The sequence below is a fragment of the Triplophysa rosa genome, linkage group LG3, assembly GCF_024868665.1.
Source record: "Triplophysa rosa linkage group LG3, Trosa_1v2, whole genome shotgun sequence".
Classification (NCBI taxonomy): domain Eukaryota; kingdom Metazoa; phylum Chordata; class Actinopteri; order Cypriniformes; family Nemacheilidae; genus Triplophysa; species Triplophysa rosa.
In genome coordinates, this window is record NC_079892.1 from 1,025,843 (window position 1) to 1,052,095 (window position 26,253).

The 26,253-nt window shown below is 42.4% G+C and overlaps 2 protein-coding genes across 3 annotated transcripts in view; both read right to left on the bottom strand.

Annotated features, from left to right (window-relative positions):
* Positions 1–1,874: 1,874 nt before the first annotated feature.
* On the bottom strand, positions 1,875–20,499 carry mon2 (MON2 homolog, regulator of endosome-to-Golgi trafficking). 2 transcript variants are annotated; one of them, XM_057329797.1, is made up of 35 exons: positions 20,091–20,499; positions 16,203–16,266; positions 15,984–16,111; positions 15,760–15,891; positions 15,251–15,380; positions 15,071–15,168; positions 14,865–14,990; positions 14,579–14,776; positions 14,290–14,414; positions 13,533–13,672; positions 13,095–13,248; positions 12,522–12,727; positions 12,224–12,305; positions 11,670–11,851; positions 11,454–11,566; positions 10,787–10,891; positions 10,628–10,708; positions 10,462–10,535; positions 10,290–10,380; positions 10,102–10,203; positions 8,995–9,105; positions 8,733–8,908; positions 8,433–8,595; positions 8,057–8,350; positions 7,788–7,986; positions 7,075–7,709; positions 6,854–6,997; positions 5,593–5,610; positions 4,586–4,714; positions 3,513–3,703; positions 3,357–3,417; positions 3,123–3,246; positions 2,810–3,017; positions 2,634–2,716; positions 1,875–2,536 (listed from the first exon to the last, which is right to left on the bottom strand). In XM_057329797.1, exons 1-35 carry the CDS (start codon positions 20,196–20,198, stop codon positions 2,373–2,375), a joined length of 5,139 nt encoding a protein of 1,712 aa, XP_057185780.1. In that variant the 5' UTR covers positions 20,199–20,499; the 3' UTR covers positions 1,875–2,372. The 2 variants fall into 2 exon arrangements, with proteins under 2 accessions (XP_057185780.1, XP_057185781.1); XM_057329798.1 differs by lacking the exon at positions 5,593–5,610.
* Positions 20,500–23,111: 2,612 nt separating this feature from the next.
* slc6a13 (solute carrier family 6 member 13) overlaps positions 23,112–26,253 on the bottom strand; it is a 13,049-nt gene continuing 9,907 nt past the window's right edge. Inside the window, exons 11-15 of the mRNA XM_057329659.1 lie at positions 26,090–26,227; positions 25,865–25,967; positions 25,688–25,788; positions 24,922–25,092; positions 23,112–24,473 (exon numbers count right to left, since the gene is read on the bottom strand). Of these exons, the coding sequence (XP_057185642.1) occupies positions 24,309–24,473; positions 24,922–25,092; positions 25,688–25,788; positions 25,865–25,967; positions 26,090–26,227 (678 nt within the window). The 3' untranslated portion in view covers positions 23,112–24,308. The remainder of the gene's footprint in view (positions 24,474–24,921; positions 25,093–25,687; positions 25,789–25,864; positions 25,968–26,089; positions 26,228–26,253) is intronic.

The window sequence follows — 26,253 nt, forward strand, 5'->3', positions numbered from 1 at the left end:
CAACAGTAGAGTGCGACCTACATGTGTTACACATCCCAAGGGCAAAATCAAGCATGTATTAAAATGAATAACCCCACCCGTCCTGCTCCCGAGGGTAATATCTGATTTTCTGCTGCGCTCGTGTAACGGTTATTAATAAAAATGTTTTTAAAAAAAATGCATTTATACGTTGTATAGTTAACTTCAGCAAAACTTGTTTTATTTTCATAAGATATCGTATTTGGGGTTCCTACCAATTGTTGTAGGGGGGCTTTAATTAGTGGAACACCTTGGGAGAAAACGTAACACTTCCCCTTCAAGTGTGCACCTAGACGCACGATGCTTGTGAGCGGGGAAGCGGAGGTACGAGATTAGGCCTCCCGGTGTACGTACACTCATTTGGCCTCGTTCTACTTGTTTTAAAGAACTCAATTCAGATCTACTTCACGCGTGGTGTGGTCGTGATTCTATGGTGTCCGTTGGTTACCACTTGAAGTCTGCTACATTCGACAAAAAAACCCCACATCGTTTTGCTAATAGAAACAGTTCAGTGTTTACAGCGATGTTAAAAAATAAACGACAGAAACGTACTCGTTTTGACATTATTATACATTTAATTTAATGAAGACTTGCCATTGAATTTACACAACTACCAGAAAAAAAAATCTCACATGCAAACATGTAAACCTATCACATGATCATACAAGACTAACGTTAAATACATTTAGCACATTTTTCCAATCGATTCGAATTCCGACGCGAAGTGAATCCCAGCGCGGGAAGCGCGTGACCGGCACTGGCAAGGGAGTAGCTTGCGCAGTCATCTCCATAACGGGCAATGTCACATCCCAAACCAACAGCACAAACTACTACCTCAGCCAGTACACGGTCTGTCCGATCACCGCGGATCCGATAAATTCGTCGGGCTCCAGTCCGTGCTCACCAAGATCCGAGCGGTCTTGCTAGGAGTGGGTAGAGCGCGAAGAAGACAGCGAATGGTCGTAGTACTCGTGAGCGCGCTACACTCCCTTCGACCGCGCGACTATTGGCTAGGAGCGCAGCCAATGGTGTGTCAGAGGGACACCGCCCACCATCACGTCACACACGCCCACACTGAGGACACGCCCTGCCGCGGGCTTCCGTCAATGGCGGCTTCCTGAGAGCATGTGATTTGCAGAGACGTGACTGAGACAATTTCAGTTTAAGCAGTCGGGCAAATGTCCTGATAAGGAACAAATGTGGCAGTGCGATAGAGAATTATATCGACATTATTAATAGGATTATAATACGGTAAAACAAAACGATATAACCGTGATATGCACATCGAAAAACTAAGGTAGTAAAGTGTATTAAACAATAAGCAATGACTACCGTTTGTATCGCTGTTGTTTTACTACAAATACCATGATTAAACTATAGTTACTCGAGTAAAACCATAGTATTTTTTATTTATTTAGGTTTATATTGTCCACGTACACTACCGTGTAACGTATGGACACACTTGACCGCTCCATACTTATGAGAGGGACTGAAATATCAATATGTAGAAAAATCAGTTTATCAATTTATGATTTTTAAATGTAGTCAAGGCAGTAAGTGTAATATATGAAGAGTTTGGTTCCAAAATGAGATAACTTCATTTTTTTATTGCGCATTCCAATTAATATCAATCAAACTGCAGTTGTTTTGTTTTGATTTAAGCCATAATAACTCAAAAAATACAGCTAACTTACACAATAAAACACAATTAAAACACCATGAAATTAAAAAAACATGATTTTTGAATTAAAAAAAACGGAGTTCTCTCATTTTGGAACCAAACTCGTCATATTTTATAACTACAAAACACTAATGGACTGAAGTGATTTTTATAGTAAGCAGAAAAGTGAGGCGTGTAGTGTTCATAGAACTGTAGCATTTATTATTGTACACACACGGGTTCAACCCTTCTCAATGCGACTAAAGATGACATGGAATGTTACAGTAAGATCTTGCATAAAATCCATTGCTGTTGAGAAAATTTCACAAAAAAGACCATCCTTCATGTGTTTATGATTTTTGGATTTGATCTGGTTTCGAACCAAAAGACATCATTCCTAATTACATCATCAACACTATCACCAAACACTGTACATGAGGGGGAAAAAACAAACAAAAAACCATAAAAACAACAAACACTGCAAATTTCATGTAGGCCTAGCTGTTAATACATCATTAAAGTCGGCCAATCAGAATCTAACGTCAGCTCGTATTAGAAGCTTAGGACGATGACATTTAGAGCTGTCAGTCAATGGTTTCCATGACGTTTGCCATGACAGTGGGGGCGGGTGAGTCTTCACGCGTGGCGTATGAAACGGTCACAATCATGATTGCGGTGGAATAAAAACGTTCAGTCACGATTCGCCGTTCTGCACTTTGGAGACGGGCGGTTGCATGAAGTCCTTAAAGGGCCCCAGGGCGTCTTTGAGGGCGGAGCTTACTTCGGGAGACGAGCAGGTGATGCACTCCACCAGCGTGGGGTACAGAGCGATCACCTGAGCCCATACGTTACCGTCCACTGATGGAGAGAGAGGAGACACACAAATGAGCAAAAATAACAATACAGGAAGCCGATCGTTCCGTCTCAGTGATGCTGAAGGACAGACGGCTCTCACCGTTCTCCGGCTGCGTCTTATTCAGAGAATCCATGAGTGTACTAATGGCTTTTAAGACAAAGATGATCTCAGTCACTTGTTGCCTTGAACAAAAGGAACAAAAGAAGAGAGTGATGATTTGTGTAGTAATACTTCCGTCTTGTTACTGTGCTCCGAGCTCGTGTGTTTGTGTTCACCTGGGCAGCGGGCAGCGTCCGCTCAGCCTCTCGTCCTCCACGTATCGCCGCAGCACGTCCTGTGCCCTCTGTAACAGCACTGACAGGGCCATCCGGGAGATGTAGCCCTCCTGTGGCGTGGTGACTTTATTACTGAAGGAGAACTGCAGCAGGGTCTCGAAACAAACCTTCGAGAACTCCTCTCGCATTCGCACGTCCATTTCTGCCTCTGCGATGGACGAGAGCAGTTGTTTTCTCATCATACTTTTTGTGAGACGTTTTAAAACACAAGAACGGTTTCAAACAAACACCATTTTCCTGGAGCTTTTTGTACCTGTGAACGATGAGGACTGAGAGTGAATCGAGCCTTTATTGAGCATGCTCATAATACGACCCACAAACTCTTTGGGTATGAAATTGGCAAACGGTAAAATCTCTGCGCTGATCAACTGCACCACCTGGTGGACAAAGAGATCAATACATTTCACACATTTAATGTTTATACAAAATAGGGTTCCGTGGTGGTAAATTCAATTCGGAGACATCTGTGAATGAACGATGAAATTACCTCGACATCCACAGCTTCATTCCCCTGGAACTCTTGTATGGACAGATTATCTGGAGGTGTGCTGCGATGCAGAATAAAATAGATTTCTTTTATTTTACTATGTCATGTGGTTATACTTTTATTTAACCAGATTTTCACTAGTAAAGGTTCGGGCACCTTTTGGTAAACAGAAAATCCTCGAAGGCGTTCGCCAGCTCCGGCCACATGGTGTCGAATTTGCCCGAGGATGCTTGTTGCCGGGCAACAGGGAGGCCAATGGAAAGCACTTTGAGCAGTGAGGAAACGGCGAGTTTCCAGGTGCTCTCGGCAGGACACGCATACTTCAGACCCAGAGGAACCCTCAGAGTCTACATGCACAGAAACACACTGACTTTATGTCATGTGTTCACTTGATTTTGGCATTAAATATCGAACGTGTTCTTAAATCTGATTCGAATAAAAACACAGTGATCAGTTGGACATTTTATACAGACAAAATCATTTTAGTTATGGAGATAAACGTAATGCAGTTATCAGCGGATTATAAACACAATCTCTTTTTCAAACCCTGTGATAATGTCCAGGCAGCCGGTTGTATGGCAGAAATAATCCCGACACTGTGATCAGGACGTGAAGCGGAGGGTCTTGTGTCTCACTGAAGGGGCTTATTACGCGATAACAGCCGGCTGCTTGTACATTATCCCGCTTATTACACGCCTACGTGCCACATGAGAAAAAACTGGACATGAAATGTGAATCTGAAATATTTTAAGAGCTCATTTTTACAGAATGCAGACCGTTTACTTTCGGTTTTAAGGTAAGAAACGACGTTCAAACGTCACGAACAGGCAATTTGGTTTAATCATTTGTAAATATAATGTCATGTATGTCATTAAAAGACATATTTATGTTTAATTTGTCAAAAAACCTGTCAAAATGATTGGCTGCATCCGGGTTACGTGTGTTATTAGTTTTGAGCGGTTGTTATCTGGGAATAACCAACCTGCAAATGTCGCGATTGGCCAATCAGAATCAAGCGTTCCAACGAGCCGCGTAATAAAACACTTTCATGTCTACAAGATCCGTTCATGGTCATGTTCACAAGAATCAGTTTTATCAATGAATTCAGCGAAGCATGCGATGCTGCTTTAGATTTGGGTCATAATGAGGCATTTACTCAGATGCATTCTGTTCAGAACAGCCTGGGGCTTTGAAGCGATGATGATGCAAGAGTGTGCATGTAAAAATACCTTGATGATGCTCTGCAGGACCTTCTCGTTAATGACAGCTTTATGACACGCCGTCTTATGATACAGATCCACCACCACCTCCAGAGAGCGCTCGGCAAACGGCACGTAGTTTAAGGCCACCCACTCCGCCTGGACACACAGAGACACAGAGAGAGATAAATAAAGAGTCAAAGAAATACACATAATGACAATCTGGTCCTAAGCCTTACAAACGTGAATATTTCTCAAATAAAACATCAGAGGTGAAGAGTGAATCATCATAAACTAAAGAAGTAAACATTCAGTATTCAGCTGTCATTCCATCAAACCAAACGCCACAGTGTGAATGAGTTTCAGGACAGAGCTCGAAAACCGAGTCAGACCATCAGGACTAATGGAAATATGAACGCCAGGACACATCTGCACAGGCCTTACACAATATTTCAAACAGATACTGAACATTATTTTAAGGTGCATTGTGTAGTTTCCTAGTTTCACCACCAAACAGAAATACTGACTGCTGAAATCACGGGTGAACTGAATTTGGCATGATAATGAGCTGATTTCTGTGAAGTCAATACTGTACACATCCTACTGCATGCCACTGTAAATTCAGCGTGTGTTGTCTTGAACAAGCTAAACACTGCAAAGTCAGTAAAAGAAGTATGTCTTTAAAACGCAGGCTTTGTTTCTACGCCATAGTAATGAAAAGTTATAAGCTATGAAATGAAATGTTAAACATTAGACAAAATGTAAAATTCTCTCTCATTTGCTTTGGAAAAAAAAAGAGTCTGCTAAATAAAAGACCCTGTATGTAATGTAATGTTAATTGTAAATGTATAAAAGGAAGATGATGAGATTCTCCACTATTAATGTGACAAACATCTGTATGTTATGACACAGCCACACTGTAAGAGCCACAAAAAAGAGTTTAATAAAAGAGAACTGGACAGTCATCTGAAAGAGAGAAGTGGTTAGATGGAGCTGAAGAGAGATGTACGAGAGAGGACGACAGCAGAAGAACTCACCGGTGCGAACAGTTGGATCTACAGTGGATCCATATGAGGTACAAAAACAAAACAAGAGAAGATCAGACAAATGTTTACTACTGCGAGCACACTAATGGAACAAACACATCTACTGCACAACATGACACGTGTGATATTGTGAGGATGAACAACACAATAAAACCTGATTCAACAAGCAAACACTACACACGCTCCGTTCCAAACCACAATGAGCTGACTACATACACCGCATCATCACAACAACAACAACAACAGATGTGGAAGCTGATATTCAGAGCAAGCTTATTATAGTTGATTCAAATGAAAACATTTCTGTTTATTGAAATCAAATAAAGTATTGGCTCAAATGATTGAAAACACTTAAAGTGAACTAGAAATTGAAATGTTGCCTCAGAAATAAAAAACTAAAATAAACAATAATATATAGCAACATAAAAAAATAAATAAAATGACAAAAGCATATAACAAAATTGCCCTAAAATTATCATGAAAAATAAAAGCTAATTTAAAATATTAATAAAACTACAATAAAACAAAACAAAAAACTGGTAATAACTCTGATTCAAAGAGATAATACAATTCTTAGGATTTCAATCCAGTACATCATAAGAGAAGAGGAAAGTGTTGATTATCAATAAACAATTTAAATGGTGAATTAAAATGGATTTTTGTATGCTCATTAGACTGTTAAATTGTTAGCTTGTGTTGTAAACATGGCGACGTCTAACATTTAATCAAGTTAAGTGACAAATCTTTGTGCACGCTTCACGCAAGGTATTTAGGATGAAGACAGATGCTAATGCAGACAGCTCGCTAGGTTTTGGAACAAGGCCGACGTGTGCAACTGAGAAACAAAACCCTCTAAAATGTTCGCCAGAGCAAAGCACAAAGCTGAAAGAAGATTAAATTGTCCTAAGAAATCAAACGTCACTTAAAGAGTCGCTCCTTAAAAATGAGCCGAACTGAAGAACACCATGCAAACAAATTCAATCAAGCACCAGTGAATGAATAAATAAATAAATAAAGGAGAAAAGCTACTAAAAGGTCCCAAAATGTTCAAGAAAAAGAAGCACATTTTATATTCCACAGACTGAAGCGAGACTTGGGAAAGAACTTTAGCACAGCGCAGCAAAACTAAAAACGGTCTTATTCAGCACAAGAGTTCTTGAAACGTTTGCAAAATAACCCAGTCGTGCCTCTCTGATTTAACCAGAAAGATTTAAGAGCCAGAAAACAGCACAGTAGCAGAAGAGACGCTCACCTGGTTATATTTGGCATTGGCCACATGTTTGGTCTCCATTTTTCCATACTGAGGAGGTTTACAGGAAAACTCCACGAACAGCAGAAGCTGCTGGAAGATGGCGGGATACATCACCTGAAGATTCTCAGAGCCGACACAAATCGCCTGGAAGAAAGAAACACCATCTCAAACAACAAACGCTCAACCAATAATAAACCAGCAGACAGAGCATGTTTTCTTACCTTCTGTAGGACGTCGAGGCTTGTAAGCACCACCTCCTGTAGACTGGTGAGCACCGCCTCTGTGTAGGACGGTAAGATGAAGGGTGAAGCATCAGAGCTGATGGGGACAGACACGGCGCCGTGCAGAATCACGCCCAGCTTCTTCAGATCCTCCATGCTGAAACCTGCTGCGATGTGCTGATACAACGCCGGGAAAATCTGTATTAATGCCGTCAGGAAGGGCTGGCTGGGCACGAATGCCAATTTATCCGTTCCGCCGCTAGGAGGACGCGTGCACTCGGTTCCTATCCGGTACCAGGTGTTCCACGCCGACCACCAAAGGGCGGAGTCGTCCTGCTCCTCCCCGGGCGGAGGAAGCTGAAGTTGGGCTATGTAGCGCTGGGCTAACCGCTCGGCGAGGGAATCGGACCGGACGAGGGGTCTGCCCGGGCCGGAGCTTTGAAGAGATTCCATGAGGACGGCGGAGACATCCATCGCAGACAGAGCGTCCGGTTTATCCGTGTCTTTAACGGGAGTGACCAGTTGAAGAATCTCTTGGAAGCTTTTGAGGGCGGCAAGAGAAACCTCGTTGTTTTTGCTGAGGGCGGCGGACTGGATGTGATCCAACAGGACTTCCCAAGCTTTGAAGAAGTCACCTGAAGGGGGCGCATGAGGGGTTACAGTCATTCCTAAAAAACGGGATCCGAAATCTCTTCACGAGTCTCAGCACTTACCCAACTGCTGCAGCAGATATCTCCTGGTGTTGAAGATGCGAGCGACACCCGCCAGCGTCAGGACCCACGTCTCCGCCCACTGCTTCTCAGCCGTGTCACGTGAGTGGTGGATGAGGATGTTCCCGCCCCCTGACTCGATCTTTTCTTTGTCAGCCGTGGTGGAGGACTTCCTGACACAGTTCAGCAGATGAAAGAGAACCTGCAGAACAACGTTACACTGGTAAGATTACCTGTGACGCACACGGAAATAAACGCGTGTGACCCGGTACCTTCCAAACCACAATGTTCCAGGTGGAAGGTTGTAGCAACGTTCCGTGAGCAGCGATGGTGGAGAACATGGTCTGGCCGGCGCTCTTCCTCACGGCCGGCCGCGGGTCCACACACAGCTCGCCCAGTTTGGCGTACAGGCACAACCACAGGCAGTCGAAGGGCGGTGCGGGGTGAAAGGGTCTGTTCAGACGTTCGCCTTTTTCTTGAGCCTGTTTCACCAGAACGGCCTCCTCCTTCTCCAGCTCTTCTGTAATGGTTTCTCCTCGTTGGAAGAAGTAATCTGAGATGTTCCACTGGAGAGAAAACGCTCTGAATGAGTACGACCGCAAGATCTGAATGATCATCTCATTTTAAACATGCACACAGACTCCTCACCAGCAGTCCTATGGACGTCAAGCTGATGTTCAGCTCCTGATTCTGAAGTCCAAAGCTGCCCGCTACATCCACCACTATCTGGAGGCACGTGCAAGGCATTGTGGGTAGGAAGTCGGTCACCACCAACTGCAGGCACTGGAAGGCTGTTCGTATGAGAGACTCGCTGTGGAATAAAAAACATGGTTAGTACAAACAAAAAAGGTTTTGAGTTTTTAGAACAACGAAGACACAGAGAAATGACTGAAAGTCAATCAAGATCATTCATATATTTCTTGTTATAGTTGATGATGCACGTCTCACCCCTGGTCATTACGAATGGCTCCGATGACCCCCAGCACCAGAGGCCACCCCGGTCCGAGGCTGTCGCCCTGGTTCTGAAGGATCTGAAGAACACACTCCAGTTGTTTCTGTCTGATGTCTGCGTGAAGAACGTTGGACAGCTCCTTCAGCGGGTTCAACAGCAGCAGCTGGAGCCTCTGAAGAGAACACAGATGATTGGTTAAAGATCAGATCCATCGCTTCTTCTCCGCACTGGTCTGAGATCAGCTGGATGAGTGGTCACCTGGTTGTGTGACAGCAGCGGTTGGTGTTTGTAGGAGAGTCCAGCTTTAATCAGTGAGGTGATGGCCTCCGCACCCCACTCCCTCATGCGAGCGTTAGGATGCTGACACACCTGCGCAAACACAACACCAGATTCATTCCACGTGTGCTACATAGAGTTTAAGATCTGAGCAGTTTTATTGGCTTTCTATAATGAAATGAGAGAAATTTGAAACGTTGCAAGTAAAGAGGGACTTTCTTTTTTTCACTGGTTAAAAGATCAAGGGACTTATTCATTGATGAACGAAAGACAAAACTGACAAAGCAACACTTTATGCTCATAAAAATAAAGACGCAGATACATCATTTAATGGATCACAAATCAAAACAAATACAGTTTATTCGAACACACAAAACAATGGATTTTAAAACTAGTTTTTGTGTGAAAAACAGATCAGTGTGTTCAGGAAGAAACGGTTTTGTGACACAGTTGTGAAGATAACGTGATTCGTTTCTCCTAAAATTGTTTTTAACGTCACAGGGTCTGAAAACAGAATGTTGATAAAGAATTGCCGTTTTAGAAGAAGTTTGGCTTCTTCCACATGACCAGGTTTCATTTAATCACATGAGAGATGATCAACGGCGCAATTTCAAAAGAGAAAAAGAGAGATTCAAACTTACCTTCTACAACACAGACATGTCGCGAGAGAGAGAGAGAGAGAGAGAGATGTAATGAGACAACATGAGAAGGTTTAGTATCTTCAGGAGGAAAGTTTTGAGTATAACAGACCAAAGCAGGACAAAGAAAAATGTTTTTACAGACACCCTGATGTCTCTCTTCATCATTATTAGTAATGTTTAGTGTTAAGGCCATTGCACATTGAGTCCGAAATTTCCGCACGTTAAAAAATAAATGGTTGCGTCAATCAAATGTACACACTGCCTCCGATATGTCCGTCATAAAAAAATTTGGGCTGGGTTCGTTTTTCTGCATTTTTTTGCCTCCGTAGCAAGGCGTTTTGACAATTCAGAGAAACCGCACAAACGAGCGCCAAATACGAAAAAACGCATAGGAACTTTTGGGACTGTATGTGCAAAGACCTTTAGTGTGTTTATTCTCCGGTCTCACCTCCAGCAGATGAGCGGTCAGAGGCCTCCAGAGAATCTCAATGCGAGCCATGTTGACCAGCCCCGTCTCCAAGAGCTTGGCCACGGCAAACAGAGACGGCTCCTGACCACAGAACATAGAAAAAAGCCAAACATCACTTTCTATTGACGTCGCTGGTTTAGCGTCAATCAAATGCAGCAGAACGGCACCTTGTTGTTGCCGTAGGCCATCTCCATAGCCTCCATCGATAAAGAGCACAGAGCGTTTATCAGGTGATGCAGGGAAACATCATCCAGATATCTACAATCACACACACGGATCACGTGAAGTAAGTGAAAAGCTTCTGATAATAATCAAACTGAATGATTCCTGTGATCTTACTGTGAGCTTTCAAAGAGTCTAGAGAGAATATTTGATATGATGGGCAGATCGGTCATCACCGCTGTGGTCAACACCTGCCAAAAAAACACAGCAAGGAGTTAAACATTCAGTCTGTGACACACGGGACACTTTTAGAGAGGTGTATACAGAAGAATACGCTTCTCACCGTGCTGGGACCCTCGACGGCCCGTCCGGGTTTCAGAACCCCACCAACGGCCGGCTTCAGACCCAGAATCCACACCAGATGCTTACAGAAACAAGAGAACATTACTGACCGTCACACATATGAATACAAGACCTGAGAAATACAAATGTGTGATTGTACCTGCAGCGTGGCTAAAACCAGCTGCCAAGATGTTCCCAGATAAACACCGTGACAATGAGCTAAGTTCAACAGAGTCCGCATGCACTGAATGTTCTTCGCTGTCAGCTGAGAGGAAGAGAGAGAGAGAGAGAGATCAATCAACTTTACATTTTAATAGCAAACACTTGGTTCACAGCATGAATGAGTGAACCTGTATTTAACCATAAAAAAAGATTTCTTCTTTTATAATAATCATTATGATTCAAGTCACCATGAAATCAAAGATCTGAGAAGTGTTTTACACAGTGTTGCAGTGATTATTATAAATGATTTATCCGCGCACACCATTATTTTATTTGTATTCGTTTGCACTTGTAATCTTTAAAGAAAAACTCAAGAAAGCTCCTTTTAACAACAGCGCTTCATCACATGACATAAGCAACAAAAAAGGGCTAGGACTATACTGACGGTCCAATTGTGGCCAGGCATTTTTAGCCCTCCCCTCCAGGCCCAGTGTCAGTCATTGAACAAACAAACCAATCAAAAAGAAAAGGGCAAATAAAGCCCCGCCCTACATTTTACATCTAATTTCAGAAGCCGTTTCACTCGGATACACGTCACGATGCGGAAAAGAGGTCAATCGCAACTTCGGTTTCATGGTGACTAAGAGAGCGTGTGCGTGATGTACCACTACAGTTCCCTGTGGCTGTGCGGTGAGAGGTTGACCCACTGCCACCACCTGCTGGTGAGACTCACTGGACGGACTGACCATCTGAACACACTGACCCTGGATTGAGTACACTACACGCACACACGCACAACAAACATCAGCGTACGTTTACACACATGCACAGGTTGTATTTTGGACATGAAAGTATCTATAAAGAATTGAAAGTGATTGCACCTTTATTGGAGAGGTTAGCGGCGTTGCTGCTCAGGATGGTCAGAGCGTAGTGGGGGGGCAGCGAGGCTTTACACACGGCTGTGATGAAAGCATCACGCGGCGTCACTAAACCCAGACGACCGCACAGAGCTGCCATGGAGAGCTCGGCCTTCAGAATGTTCTCTGTGGCCGTCTCGTCCGTACTGACGCAAACACACAGTCATTCAGATGATCACTGCTCATAAAGATGTTTCCAATACACAAATACATGAAGAGATAACTAAATTTCAATCATGTTTTTGTGTTTTATTGTGTTAGTTAGCTGTATTTTTATGGCTTAAATCAAAACAAACCAACTGCAATTTGATTGATATTCATTGGAGTGCACAATAAAAAAACATGATACATTTGCGTGATCTCATTTTGGACAATAAGACAAAGCTCACAAAAAGTTAAAACTTGCTATTAAACAATTGCTTTGATAGTCAGAAAGAAATTGGTTTGGAATTTGTTTTTATGTGAATAGGATTTATTACAAAGCTGTGTGTGTGTGTGTGTGTGTGTGTGTGTGTTACCTGGCGTCCAGAAGAAGTGAGAGGGCAGCTAGCAGGCCACACCAGCAGGCGTTCACCATCTCTTCCCAAACCTCATGAGCCACTGTAACACACACACAAACAAGCCGCACATCGGTCTACATGGAGCAGAAGAAACACATGACACAAGCCCCTATAACACACACATCAGTGTAACTACAGATATTAAATATATCTCAATTATCAGGAGGAATCCCTCTCGGATTAGTTTTATGATCAGAATGCCAAAGACTCATTCACAAATGAGTCACATGCACGATCGACTCCCGCTGTGACTCACGAGGTTCGTGTGGGCTGCTGTCACTCAGAGGAGGGTTCACAGGCTCCGCCCCCTCTCTCACTGCCGCCTCCTGCTTCTCTACCGCGAGTGCAGTCTCGATCATAGCGGTGATGCCCCTGACCAGATCCAGCAGAGCGCTGAACGCCACAGACATGGCGTAACCTTCAGGGATTGAGGGCGGCTCCACTTTATCCAACATCTCCAGACTGACAGCCAGAACCAGAGAGAACGAAGTTAAGTTAAACATTACACACAGTTTTTAAAGTCTGTGTGATTCGTGAAACATTATTCTAAATATTTAGCAAGACTAATAGGGCGGGACTTGTGAAATTTTGATTGACAGCTTGTGATTGTTGACGTTTTGTTCTTTCTCTCCACAGAGACCACACATTATGATAAATTATGATCAATATTTCTTCTTTGAATAACATGCACCGATTCATTCCCATCACTACGGTGTTGTTGGGAACCGGATGTGCATTTTTTCAGTCTGGTCTCCTCTGCATGTGTATTTGACATAAAATCATACAGTAAGTGTGAACCGTCACCCCTGGAGGGTGTGCGATCACTCACTATGTGGCTTTGGCACTGCCCTGAACGCTGACGTTCATGAGGGGGATCCAGGTGCCCCGGTACTCAAACGCTGCTTGCGTGGTCAGAGGTCCACCTGCACCTGCGGCCCCCGGGACGCCCTGAGCAGACCCCTGCCCGCCTGACACAGACCCACCTGATACACACATACATACAGAAGTTCATTTGAGGGACATCAGGGTACATGGCTAAAAAAATGTCATTTTACAGAATTTAACAGATTTTTCATGTATTTCTGTAAATACGCTCAAAAACCGTCCAGTAACAGAAAACGAGAGAACATAAAAAATGGCAAAACCCTGTTATTTTACAGTAAAATAAAACACACCCTTAAAACACATACTTGTAATGGGCAGAAGTATGCCAGAAAGGATGCTGTCAGTACATTTATTTACAGTAAACGGCGTGTGAGTGTGTGACCTGCGGGTGCGCTGGTGGATGAAGAGTTTCCGGCGCTGGGGAGGATGAAGAGCGACTGGATGAAGGATCCCAGAGCGTTGACGATATCTCTGAACACTTTAGTGGAGTGCTGCTTCATATCATACGACTGACAGAAAGACCTGCACACATTAGAAATAGAAAGAAACTTTAATATAGAGCGTTTCATCGGACGCGTGCGTGCGTGCCTGACCTCCAGTTAACTTCCGGTGTGTGTTTGGCTAGTGTCTATCTATTTATATTTGATTTCATTTATATTACTATTAACTTGGATTGTCATTTTATCGTATAATAATTGTATTAAGCAAACGATTTGTTGACTTTTGTTGTATGTTCATTTTATTAAATAAACTGTAGTTCGGTGGCATTTAAAGAAACCGTACGGCACACTGACACCTAGCGGTTGAGCTTGGTATCGCAGTCTAAATTGCAAATACTAGAGAAAAGTTTAGCTAAGTAACGTTTCTTCTGGGTTTCTTTTGCGTGTTATCAGAAATCATCTACAGGTGCTCTACTGTTTGTGAATGTGCCATGAACGCGCATGCGCAGTAACGTCTGTTTATGCTGTCACTTTAAAACCGTCTATAAATCACAGACATTCAGTCTAAGAAATAATGAGACGTCATGCAGATTTAATAAGTGTGACGTGAAATAAACCAGACGGGGGACAACGTCTGAAATGTTGATGGTAAAAACTGATTTGTTTTCATATTTTTGTGTATTTGGTATGTTCTCTCACCGCAGTAAATGAGGCTGAACACACAGTCTGTGCACGGACTCCACAGCCACGGCTCTCAACCACTGAGGTTTCTCTCCATCCAGAAACTTCACCAGCAGAGACAAGAAGATCTCACACTCCGTGACCTACAACACACACACACACACACACACACACACAAAGCATCAGCTCATTAACATGTGCCCGCCCACATTCACACTCCTGCCCCACCCTGACAAACAATCACCCGAGAAACATAATATATATATAATGAGCTTGTGAGCGGACCGCCGTCTCGTCTGTGTCTCACCAGGAGGCTGTAGAAGTGTTTGATGAGAACCGAGACGACCCGCAGGAGTCTCATACAGATGGGGAAATACGGTTTCTCTACGGGGGCCGGAGACGCTGCGCTGCTGCAGCTGCCCTGACGGAACTTGATGTTCGGAGAGAAGAGCTTGATGACCAGCGGACACACGCGTTCCTTCAACAGGAAACTGAACTCTTGGTGCTACGATAAAGAAACACGGAGGAGGTCACGGCGCGATCGGAGGGTCAACAGCTGTCATCCTGCTTGTGTCACTGAGTGTGGTGTTCACCTGCAGGAAAACTTCAGGAAAGTCATTCAACACCGACTCCAGCAGCTCCAAGCCAAACGTCCGCGTCATCTCCGTCATGCCCACCAACCAGTAGGGGGCGTCAGCGTTCACCAGCTGACACAGATCCTGTGGGGAGGGCAAAGTTCATCGTTATGAGTGCTGTTAGGTGTGTATTGACTTCAGACAGATGCTCCGCCCCCTCGCACCTGAAACAGCATGTATGCGTCTTTGGCGCTGGGTCTCAGCGTGCTCACAGATCGCCGGTTACTGTTGCCCTGGACGGCAGGAGGCTCTTCCGCGAGACCTGCGGTGACGTGAAGTTAAACATGAACATGAGAGACAAACATGAAAGACATAATAAATACAATGACATCAGATGTACTGACCCTTAAACCTCTCGTCTTCCGCCACCATCCTCTCAAAGACCACAGTCACGACCTGCCGGACGGTGGCGGCCGCTGTGTTGTTGGTGATGTTGTCTTTCGTGAAGTGAAGTCGGAAACACAGAACGATCGCCTGATGAAACGCAAACAACAGAAACACAGAACGGTCAATTGCGCTACATTTCTGTCCATTGATTGGCTTACATAACTCAATTCGTGCTGTTAGGCCCAACCACAGAGGAATCTCATTGGTTGGTCCATATGAAATGTTTGGATTGGCTGTGAGAGGTGATGTGGAGCTTCAATAAACATTCGGGTTGGACTAGAGAGAATGATGCCGAACATCGTAAACTTTTCATGTGTGATGTGACGCCTTGGATTGTGAGTGTTAATTTATTTGTATGTCCTCACAAACATTTGACTGCTTTTCACTAGATCACGAGGCTCACATGGGTTCGTCTTTAAATCTAATGCTGTGTTTGTTTCTGTCAAAACAGAAGCGTGTACGCTACCTTCGACAGAACCTCATCGTGTACGACGGTGTTGGTGGTGAGAAGCACAAGAACCGTCTGCAGTAGTTTCAGTTCCTCCAGTCCGTTCTCCATCAACTGCCACAACATGTTAATGATGTTCCCCGCAGCCGCCTGCACACACACACGCACACGCACACGAACTGCTTCCTTCAAGATTCCTCACAAAACACAGAAAACGATAAGCGTGTACACGCGAGTCTGACCTCAGAAACCACCTCGTGTGACATGAGTCTCTGAATGGAGGCGAGACACAGCTGAGTGATCTTGGGTTCTTTGGTTCCGCAGCCCATGAGGAACGGCTGGACCACCTCAGAACTGTTCTCCTTCAGCACTGATCACACACAACATACAAACAACATCATCACAACAGAGTCTGACGTCTGTGATCTCTTTCTGTTCTGAACGTTCAGCGTGTGACTCGCCTGCCAGGACGTCTGTGTGTCTCGCTGCGATGGTTTTGATCTTCACGATGCCCGACTCGGCAGCCTAAAAGCAGAGGACAAGATAATAACGTGATTCAAAGCACCCATGCAGGCGTGTGATTGGAGCATTTTAATTCTCAAAACCAACAGACACTGAGCAGAAGTAAATCACAGTCATGTGACGCACCGTACAACATGCATTTAAAATGTGTTGGTTTCCTTTTTTATGATTTACAAAATAAAAGTCACTCACGCACTGTGAATGCGAGGGGCCGCAAGATTCACACACCCCTAACAACAAAACATTTTATGTTCAGTATATGATGCTGCGTTCAGAAGACCTTCAAAGCACAAACCCTCTTTATACGTGAACGATGAATGAAAACAACTTCAAAACTTGTTTATGGAGATTTCTGAAGCGTTTCTGAGAGAATCGCTGAATGAGTGTCGAGCGCCGCTGTTCACCGACACACACGGCACACGTTCACAACAACTCCTTTATCCTGAAACAACACACTGCGGATCTCACCATGACCTCAGCTGTCACACACGATCCGCTGAAGACACTGAGACACACACGCGAGCGGATCTGACAGCTGTGTGTCTTCATCTGGGATGGTTGTGTAGCTCAAGGTGATGCGTTCGCTAAAAGGAAACCAACTTCTGATGTCTCGATGTGAACGCTTGGATTTCAGACAGTTCTTGAGCTGTGTCACGTGATTTTATACAGACAGAAAGAAGGAGTTTATCCTACAAACATTTGAAATAAAAATACGTTTAGATGCATTTTAAAGCTGTAGCAAGTCGTTTTTAGTACAAAATGGAACCATTGAAATTTTGAGGTTTACAGTGAAACACTTTTGAAATATTTCATCAAGGCGACCTTGGACCTCTTGACCAACAATGTTGCCTAGCAACAGCGAGGATGGTGATTTCTACATGAGAGAGCCACATGTCCATTAACCTCACAGATCTGAGTTCAGACGCTCTTACAACCCCAAAAACTGCTGAAGACGTACTTTGAAGAATACCGTGGTATTACCACAACACTTTTCTTGTTGAATGCAAAACATAAAGCAAAACACAATCGAAAAAATGATCTGAAATATGATGATCTGGTATATCTCGAAACAAGTACATGAACCTTTCACCAGAGCTCGTGTTTATCAGCAGGTGAACAACCGGAAAGAACAAACTACTGTATTCTCGACTGCTAGACTAAAGAAAACCACATTTCTGACATGTTCACAGGGAACTCAGAGGGTCAAAGCACAATGCTTATGGAGTAACAGATCTCGGTGGTGTAAAACATAGATATATATAAACTTATCACACGGCTCATTTGAATGCTTGATTCTGATTGGCCAGTCGCGACATTCCAAGGGTTGTTCTTTTCAAATAACACCCTGTAACCCGGATTGTGCAAATCATTTTCAGAGGGGCAAAAATGAAATATAAATATGTCTTTTAATAACATATATGACATTATATTTACAAATGATTGAACCAATTTGCCTGTTTGTGACGTTTGAACGTCGTTTCTTACTTTAAAACCGAAACTAAAGGCTTTTCCTCGCGGAAGGTCTGCATTCGGTAAAAATGCGCTAATAAAATATTTCAGATTCACATTTTATGTCCAGTTTTTTCTCATGTGGCAAGTAGGCGTGTAATAAGCGGGATAATGTACAAGAAACCGGCTGTTATCACGAAATAAGCCCCTTCAGTGAAACACAAGACCCTCCGCTTCACGTCCTGATCACAATGTCAGGATTATTTCTGTCATAACAACCGGCTGCCTGGACATTATCCCTTACATAGATGCCACATTTGACCGCTCAAGACATGTCAACGTGTCGCCATCTTGGAATGGTCAACATGTCCGTTTCTGTCATCAATAAAACCAACAGCTGAGCTGAACATTCCCTGAAGAGATGAGATAAACCTCTTACAGACAAGAATGTGTTGCTTTGTGTTTTTATCTGTATGAAATCAATATTACAGGTTGTTGAACTCCCCGTGAACCGGAAGTTGCGATTGTTTATACGTCTGTATTTTGACGCATTTCTGAGTGAAATGGAATTTCGAATGAGCAAATTAGTGGGCGCGGCTTTCGTCTTTCTCAGCGATTTGATTGGACGTATAAAAACAGCCGTTGCATTTTGAAATGGAACTGGCAGCAGACTGACAGTTGAAGGGGAGGAGTTAACGGCTGCTCCGCCCAAGCCGTCTAACATACGTCATCTAAGAAGGAAGTGCATTTTCAGATTTTAACTGAAGATTATGAGGCCACATGAATTTTAAAATGACAATGACCCACATTGATAAACTATTGACAATAAATGCTGCTATATTTCATGAAAAAATAGGCAGTGTAATTTTTCATTTCACTGGGACTTTAAACTATGGTCACTTTTTAATGTCACGTTCATGTTGTATTGTGTTAGCTTATCAGATATAATTATGTTCGTGTCTATGCAACATGTAACATTTAGGATTTGGTGAATGTTCATTGATCAAATTTAACTGTTCAATACGGCGTTTGACTTACATATAGCCTCCTGTATAAACAGAAGCTCATGAGGCATCTCTTTATTGCGTAAAGTATAATTCTACAGTCTCAGATTAGAAGAGCATTACTATCACACGGAGCAGATGATTTGTGTATCATGACAACACACAGTTGAGGGAGAGACTGTTTAACATAAATACTCAACAAAACACAATACTGTTCACTCCCACCTCTAGTGGCTCGTCCAATCAGAGTTTAAACTGAATGATCCATTTCATAAGTTCTTTTGTAGAAATACAAACTTGAACAACACATCTACAAAGTACCTCATCAGAAAATGACAGAAATTCAAATAAAAGACATCGATCTCTGTCGAAAAGTACACTAAAGCATCAGATCAACACACACAATTGTGATTTACAGCGATGCCGCGTACATCCAAACAGACACGATGTTCTGCTGAAATGTGATGGGGTCCGTTGGTCTCGCGTGATTTGTTCATTCATCGAGACTCTGATGTGATCTGTGGTGTCTGAGAGATCTTAACGTGATACTTCACCCAAAAATGAAAATTTGTTCCAAATCTGTAAAAAAGTCTTTGTTCTGATGAACACAGAGAAAGATATTTGGAAGAATGCTTGTGACCAAACAGATCTCAACTCCCATAGTAGGAAAAATGACTTAATCTATTTTTTGTTCTGTTGAACACAGAAGATATTTTGAAGAATGTAGGACAGCAAACAGTTCTGGGGCACTTTTGACTACCGTTGTATTTTTCCAACCATGGGAGTCAATGGGTGTTGAGATCTGTCTGGTTATGAGCATTTTTCCAAATATCTTTCTCTGTGTTTATCAGAACAAAGACATGTATACACATTTGGAACAACTCGAAGGCGAGGAAATGATGACACAATTGTCATTTTGGGTGAAATGTCCCTTAAAGTTCTGATGAGACACTTCAGATCAGTCAAAGCCTGGACAAATCTGAGCTTTCTGGGCTGGGCCTTTTCCGGGTGTGACTTTAAATACCCAGAAACAATGACATGACGCTGTCTGACGCTCACGTGCACAAACACTACGACACGTTCTTATTCACAATGACTTAAATATTCAGATCACATACATGTGAAGTGCATACAGGTTGTACACGCGCACACAAATATACATTGACACATGTATAGAGTCAAGTCACTGACTGTAACTGTACATGTTCGACATACAGATGTGTATGTTTGTAGATAGATGTATACGTGTACAGCATACAGACATATAAATGTATAGGTGTACAATATATATGCATGTATATGTATGTATGTATGTATATATATATATATATACAGATGCAGATGTGTAGATGTATATTGTGTTTGTAACGTTACCTCTTTGACTGGAGGAAATTTCTTCTTGCACTCCATGGACAGAGAGCGCAGATCCGTCTGCATGTTGTCCAGGAGTTTCTTCACCGCCTCAGGGCTGCTGGTGGACATCTTCACACTCACACGGCTGCAATTAAACCCTAAATAATGACAAATAAACCAAAAGAAAGCGAACTAAACCCGCTTCAGCGCGAGGCACATAAATAAAGCCCTCAGTGCGGCACACACATCAGTCCATGTGCCTCTCTTCAGCCCGAACCGCTCTCACGCGCATTCAACACCATCATATTCATATTTTTATATGATCCTTATGTCATGTGTGATCTTTATGATCTAGATGTGCGAGTTTCGGAATTTTTCTTCATTCCTGGATCCCATAATGCCCGTGCGGAAAACGACACGTCAAGCCACGCGTCACTTCCGTAAACACTGACAGGATCCGCGGCGGAGCGGGGCGGTGGCGCCCTCACGTGGTCGCTCGGCAGCAGCGCGGCGTTTTCATTGGCTGAGAGGTTTATTACTTCACCATCCGCAGGTAAGACAGAAGACATGCTAGTTGTAGTTTAACGTTACGTGGTAGGGTGCGGTTTATGGTCAATCAGTTCAAGGTAATTCAACGTCCCAGTGTGCTTTTTTAAGCATTAGTTACTGGCAGGATAAGAAATTAATTGAGGCGAAAAAACAAAATGAACAAAAATGCCCCAAATATGTGATAAATGAGCAAGAAAGGCCCGATTTAATCGGGATATATTACAACTGTTGCGACTACAATTAAACGACAAATTGTCGATTACAGCATTACATGTTAAAGCGTTTTTTGCTGGGTTTAGCATTACAACCAGACAGTGACAGACGGATCTGTTGAGATTAGGAGCGCAATGGCCGTTCTTTGTACTATTTCTGTAACCTATGAATGAGTTAATAAGTGTTACTGTAATAAACACGCCATGCAGCTTCTGCAACGATGTTTTTTTATGTTAACAGTCTATCCCTGCTGAAACAAGCAATAGAAATCCAATAGAAACATGACAGAATTTTTTTTGTTTCAAATAAAATATCACTATGAACTATTAGCCGTTTTCCATTGAAACTATTAGTGTATATTAGTTTTTTGTGTTTTCAGCATTATTCCAATGGGATTAATCTGCCAGATAACACCCCGCCAATAAAATCCATCACATACCAGTAGGACACCATTAAAACACCATAGATTTCATTACAGCCAGTACAATTCCCATTATAACCAATCCACTACATTTTCTGCTGTGGTTTGGTCAGGGATCTATAGTTATTTTCAGGATGCCTTTATTTCGGCAAGTTTGCAAATCAATTCCAGGGGGAAATGTTGGCCTTTAACGAAAGGTTAATTTCTGACCGTTTTTAATGCTGTTAAATTGTATGTTTTGGGGGAAAATGCATCTGCACTCTCTAACGTGTGGCATTAAATATCTTTGATTTCATGACATGATACAGCCATTAAATATAAAACAAAATTGAACACAAGTTCAACATGATCACCCTCTTCATTCTTACTGTTTTGTTCAGTAAAATTAAAGCTAACAATATTTATTTTTAATTATATAGTCTTTTTTTCTCCCTATTTTGGTTTGACTTTATATTTAATAAATTGTATATGTTAGAGTAATAATACCTTAGTTTAAGTGCCCTTTTTGGTGCTTCTGCCCCTGCCCCAGCAGAGGTCTGTGCACGCCACTGCGTGAGATTATAACTGAAGTTAATGACTATTTTTGCTCACTCTCTGTTTATTCATAAACGTTTCTTTTTCATGCCGCTAAGAGACAATGTGAAGATTTACTAATGCAAAAACTGCAAAACCATCACTCATAAACAGTTTGTCTGCCTAACCTATAAGAATATGACGTGCGAAATTGATTTTAATGTATATTCATAATTACAATACAAAAAGCATCAATATTGTGTCAATACAACCGTTTTTATGAGGTGATCATACTGTATGCTCCTCTGACTCAGACGCATCAGCATCAGTCTTAAAGGGACAGTTCACTCAAAAATGAAAATTCTGTGATCATTTACTCACCCTAAAATTGTTCCAAGCCTGTATACATGTCTTTGTTTTGCTAAACACAATGGAAGATATTTGTAAGAATGTCAGTAACCAAACAGATCTCATCCCCCATTTACTGCCATAGTAGGGGAAATAAATATGGGAATCAGTGGGGATGAGATCTGCTTGTTTTTGTCTTTTTGATCATTTATGTTTAATGTATAACTTGCACTTTAAATTACATTCATCTTACATGATGTAATATTGGTGTAAATATTGCACATTTGAGCAGCGTTAAACGGTAATAAACCATGCTTCTGCGGCTTTTGTTGATGTTGATAACATCATTTTAAAACATATAAAAGCGATTTATTTTATTTAGATTCATTTGTCTTCATTCATTCATCTTTATATCAGATTTACCAATTTGTACCATTTTTATTTGTGCTGGTCAATTATAACCACAGTAAAAGTGAACTGCTAGAAAACCTTGAGAGAACTGGGTGGGACTGAGGGCCGCTGCTGAAACTTTGAGGGGCTCCTCTCTCCAAACATTTGATAAACCTTGAGATCCCTGCCAAAACTGAAGTGCCTTGTGAGTGCTTTTAAGAAAACGTGGTGTATTTCATTGTATTCCAAACACAGTGTGTGAATTGAAAATGATTTCACCTTTCTCAGTAACCCTTGAAAAAGTGTTGGTTATTGATTAGTAGAGAATTGTTAATTTAATATTTAAATATGACTGTTTTTAATCTCGTCCCCATATGTTCCCTTCAAAAATACCAGTGCTCATTTGTCACATATGCATATCAGTTTATTGTTTGTAATCATTTCTTCATTTTACGATGGCAAATATCGGGAGGATAAAAGCTCTCGCGCTGCTTTATAGAAATGAGGTTGTCTCCCATGTCGGCACAGGGTTACGTTCAAACTGAAAGTTCATCTCAAATTATTTAACAGAGGTTTTTATAAACTGGATTGTGCGGGCTCAGAGCGAGTAGTTTATAATAGTCTTTTATTGGTGTAATGTTCATACAGGAGTAATATATCTGGAAATCAAACACGTTTTGTACAATGTTGTAAAAATCAAACTAGGCCGTTCTGTACAAGATATATACATAAAGACTGCTTTCACATAACACGTCAACACTTCCCAAAAAACCAAGAGCAGACAACTGAATGGTCCATAACATGTGACCGCGTTGATTTTTGCAGACATTAACATGTATACATTCAGAAAACACACAAAATCATGTGAGACAATTTGATTTACTGTATACCAGCTTTCCTCCCGCAACATTTTGCAGATTACATCTTGATTTTTGACCCTGTGTAACACTGTCAATAGTTTCGCATGATCTCACAGTAGGCTCCCTGATAGGACACATACATCTGGCATACGTCTACGTGACGTCTGCAATACATAGTTTGCTCATCTGCAATACGTCTGCTGTCAGACGTCATATAGACATCTGGAAGATGATTTGGATGGATGGATGTACAACAGCTCTTTCTAAGATGTTTTCCAGATCTTTAGCAGACGTCTCCGAGACATATTGCAGATGAGCAAACTATGTATTGCAGATGTCTTGCAGACGTAAGCCAGATGGAGTGTGCTATCAGGGCTACCATACACATACGTTAATACTAAACTCTTGCTTTAGTACTGTCAGATCTGTTAAAAGCTCTACTGAAAGTCTAACTCATGCACACTAAACCCCACATACTCTGTTATATTAATGATGCAAATCCACATCGATTCTAGAAGTCTAATTTGCTTCCTCAGAAAGCAGATGTGTTGGTGGTTTGAACCGAAACGGTCCTCAGACATCCAGCTTTCGATTCTGATCCAGTCTGCCACATGCTGGGCGAAGGGTCCCAATGGTGAGACACAAGAGGGGAAAAACGCTTTTATACTGTAAATAGAAAGTGAGGGATTTTAAACCCACCGTCATAGCAAACTCGCATTCATGTTTCTTTTGCTCAGATTGTAAAATCTGCTCTCGCTGTTTATTCAGAAGAACATTCTGCATCTGTAAAATCAAAAGGCCCGTGAGAGCAGAATAGAAACACAAACACTCCTCTTCTCGTTTCAGGAGTGTTTCATCAATGTAAAGGTCCTCGTGTTTATTTGGCTGCCAGTATTGTGAGGTATCACGGAAGGGTTTATCACGTGGTAACACGCGGCGGGACGGTTAACAGTGCGACTCTTTCTCGCTGACGGGGAAGTAGCCGTCTTTGGTCGGGACGCCTCTTTGACGAAGACTGCCGCCATCGGCCACAAAAATGGCCTGAAGTTTCTCTTGTTCTTGCCTGGTCTTGGGCAGGTCTGGGGACGGTGTCGTGAGCTCGATGAAACGCTGAAGACAATGCAAACGTTTGTATAGCAACAAGTCAGCTTTACAATAGCTCAGAGTAAATAAATGTACCTCAAATCTATGGTTAATTCTTAAAAATATACTTAAAAGTGGGACAATTAATGCTGCCTTCACGTGCTCTCGGAAATTCGAGAATTCCCACTTGTTAGCAGATACTTGTCATGTTTTAATGCTACTAAATACTTTTAATGTCACTAAATCCAGACGAAGTGAAGTGGGAAATTTCCGAGAGCACGTGAAGGCAGGATTAGTCAAATTTTAAAATAGTGCACTTACAAGTATTCTACTACATTGATGTATTACTGCACCATACCCTTAAAATATACGTGTACTTTACCTGACGTCTATTTATTTTCGGAAGGGTATCAAGCAGAAATAATCAGGGTAGTGCGCTTTTTCAAAGGTAATCAGCAGATAAAGTGTCACTCACCTCTTTGAGGGAACCTTTGGACCTGCTCAGTTTAGACACCGCCCACAGAGGAATACACACCATAGAGGACAGAGCCAGCAGCCAGCCGAGAGCGTAACCCCACCACGGGTACACATACTCATTATTATACTTCAGAGGAGTGTATTTGATCAAGGAGAATGCAAACGTACACTGCCATGAGACAAATTATACAAAAAAACACATTCTTTTAGAACTACATTTCATTAAAATAGCTCGAATGTTTGTTTTTTTCAAAATAAGAGTACTGCTTGCCCAACCCGAGTCAAAAGAGACCATCCCCAGACATATCTGTGTATTCTGAATTGACTAAACTGTGTTGCTATGGAGTTTTTACGGTGTCTCATGAAGGTCAAATAAACCTTTCAAGACTACTAACTGTGTTCACACCGCCAGCGACTCTGTCGCTAGGTGTCGCTTGCTACGAGGTCGTTAGAATGCGTTCCTCGCAGTAACTGACGAGAGACGGATGACGTGAGCTCCGCTGCTTTACTCCTATTGGGAGTCGCTCCCGAAAGTTGCCTCTCATTTGCATAAAGTTGAGCAAATCTCAACTTTGTCGAGTCGCTAGACACACCCACTTCCTGTCGCCAGTGGTCACTGTCGCCAGCTCTCGCTTGAAATGAATGACATCACCTCGCTTTGTCGCTGGCGGTGTGAATGCACAGTAACTTAAAGTATAAAGTTCTTAAAGCATGCAAAGACTTCTCGCACATTTTAATTGATTTCTAGGCGAATAAATACTCACGAGACACGTGGCTGGAGTAAAAAACATCCAGCAGTATTTAATGTAAGGGCCAGGACGATATCCAATCATGTCCTCAATGTTGTCGTAGAATCGATCAGCACCTGCAGTAAAAGCACACAGAAATGATCAAACTCGTGTGACATCTGAAAGCACACAAAACACAGAGATGACACTCACCGTAAATCCAGGCGATGCAGGCCGTCTCAAAGACAGCTACAAAGAGCAAACACATGCCACTCGCTGCGTAATAGTCAAACAGCTGGAAGACGTACATCCCACCCTGAAGCAGGCAGAGCGAGAGAGAGAGACAACAGGTTTATAAACATGACCTGTAGGACATACCATAGTATTCCTTGTGATATTGTGTGAATACCACGGTAAATTCTAACAGTAATCCATCACCTCGGTGAGCATAATGAGACCCACGAGGAATGACACGACCGCCACGACGAGGATGAGCAGCTCCCTGCGGTTCTTCCGGCGGAACAGAGACGGGTGCATGTCCACCATCGCTGTCACCAGACTCTCCACACACACAAACTGAGTCATGACACGCACACACACAC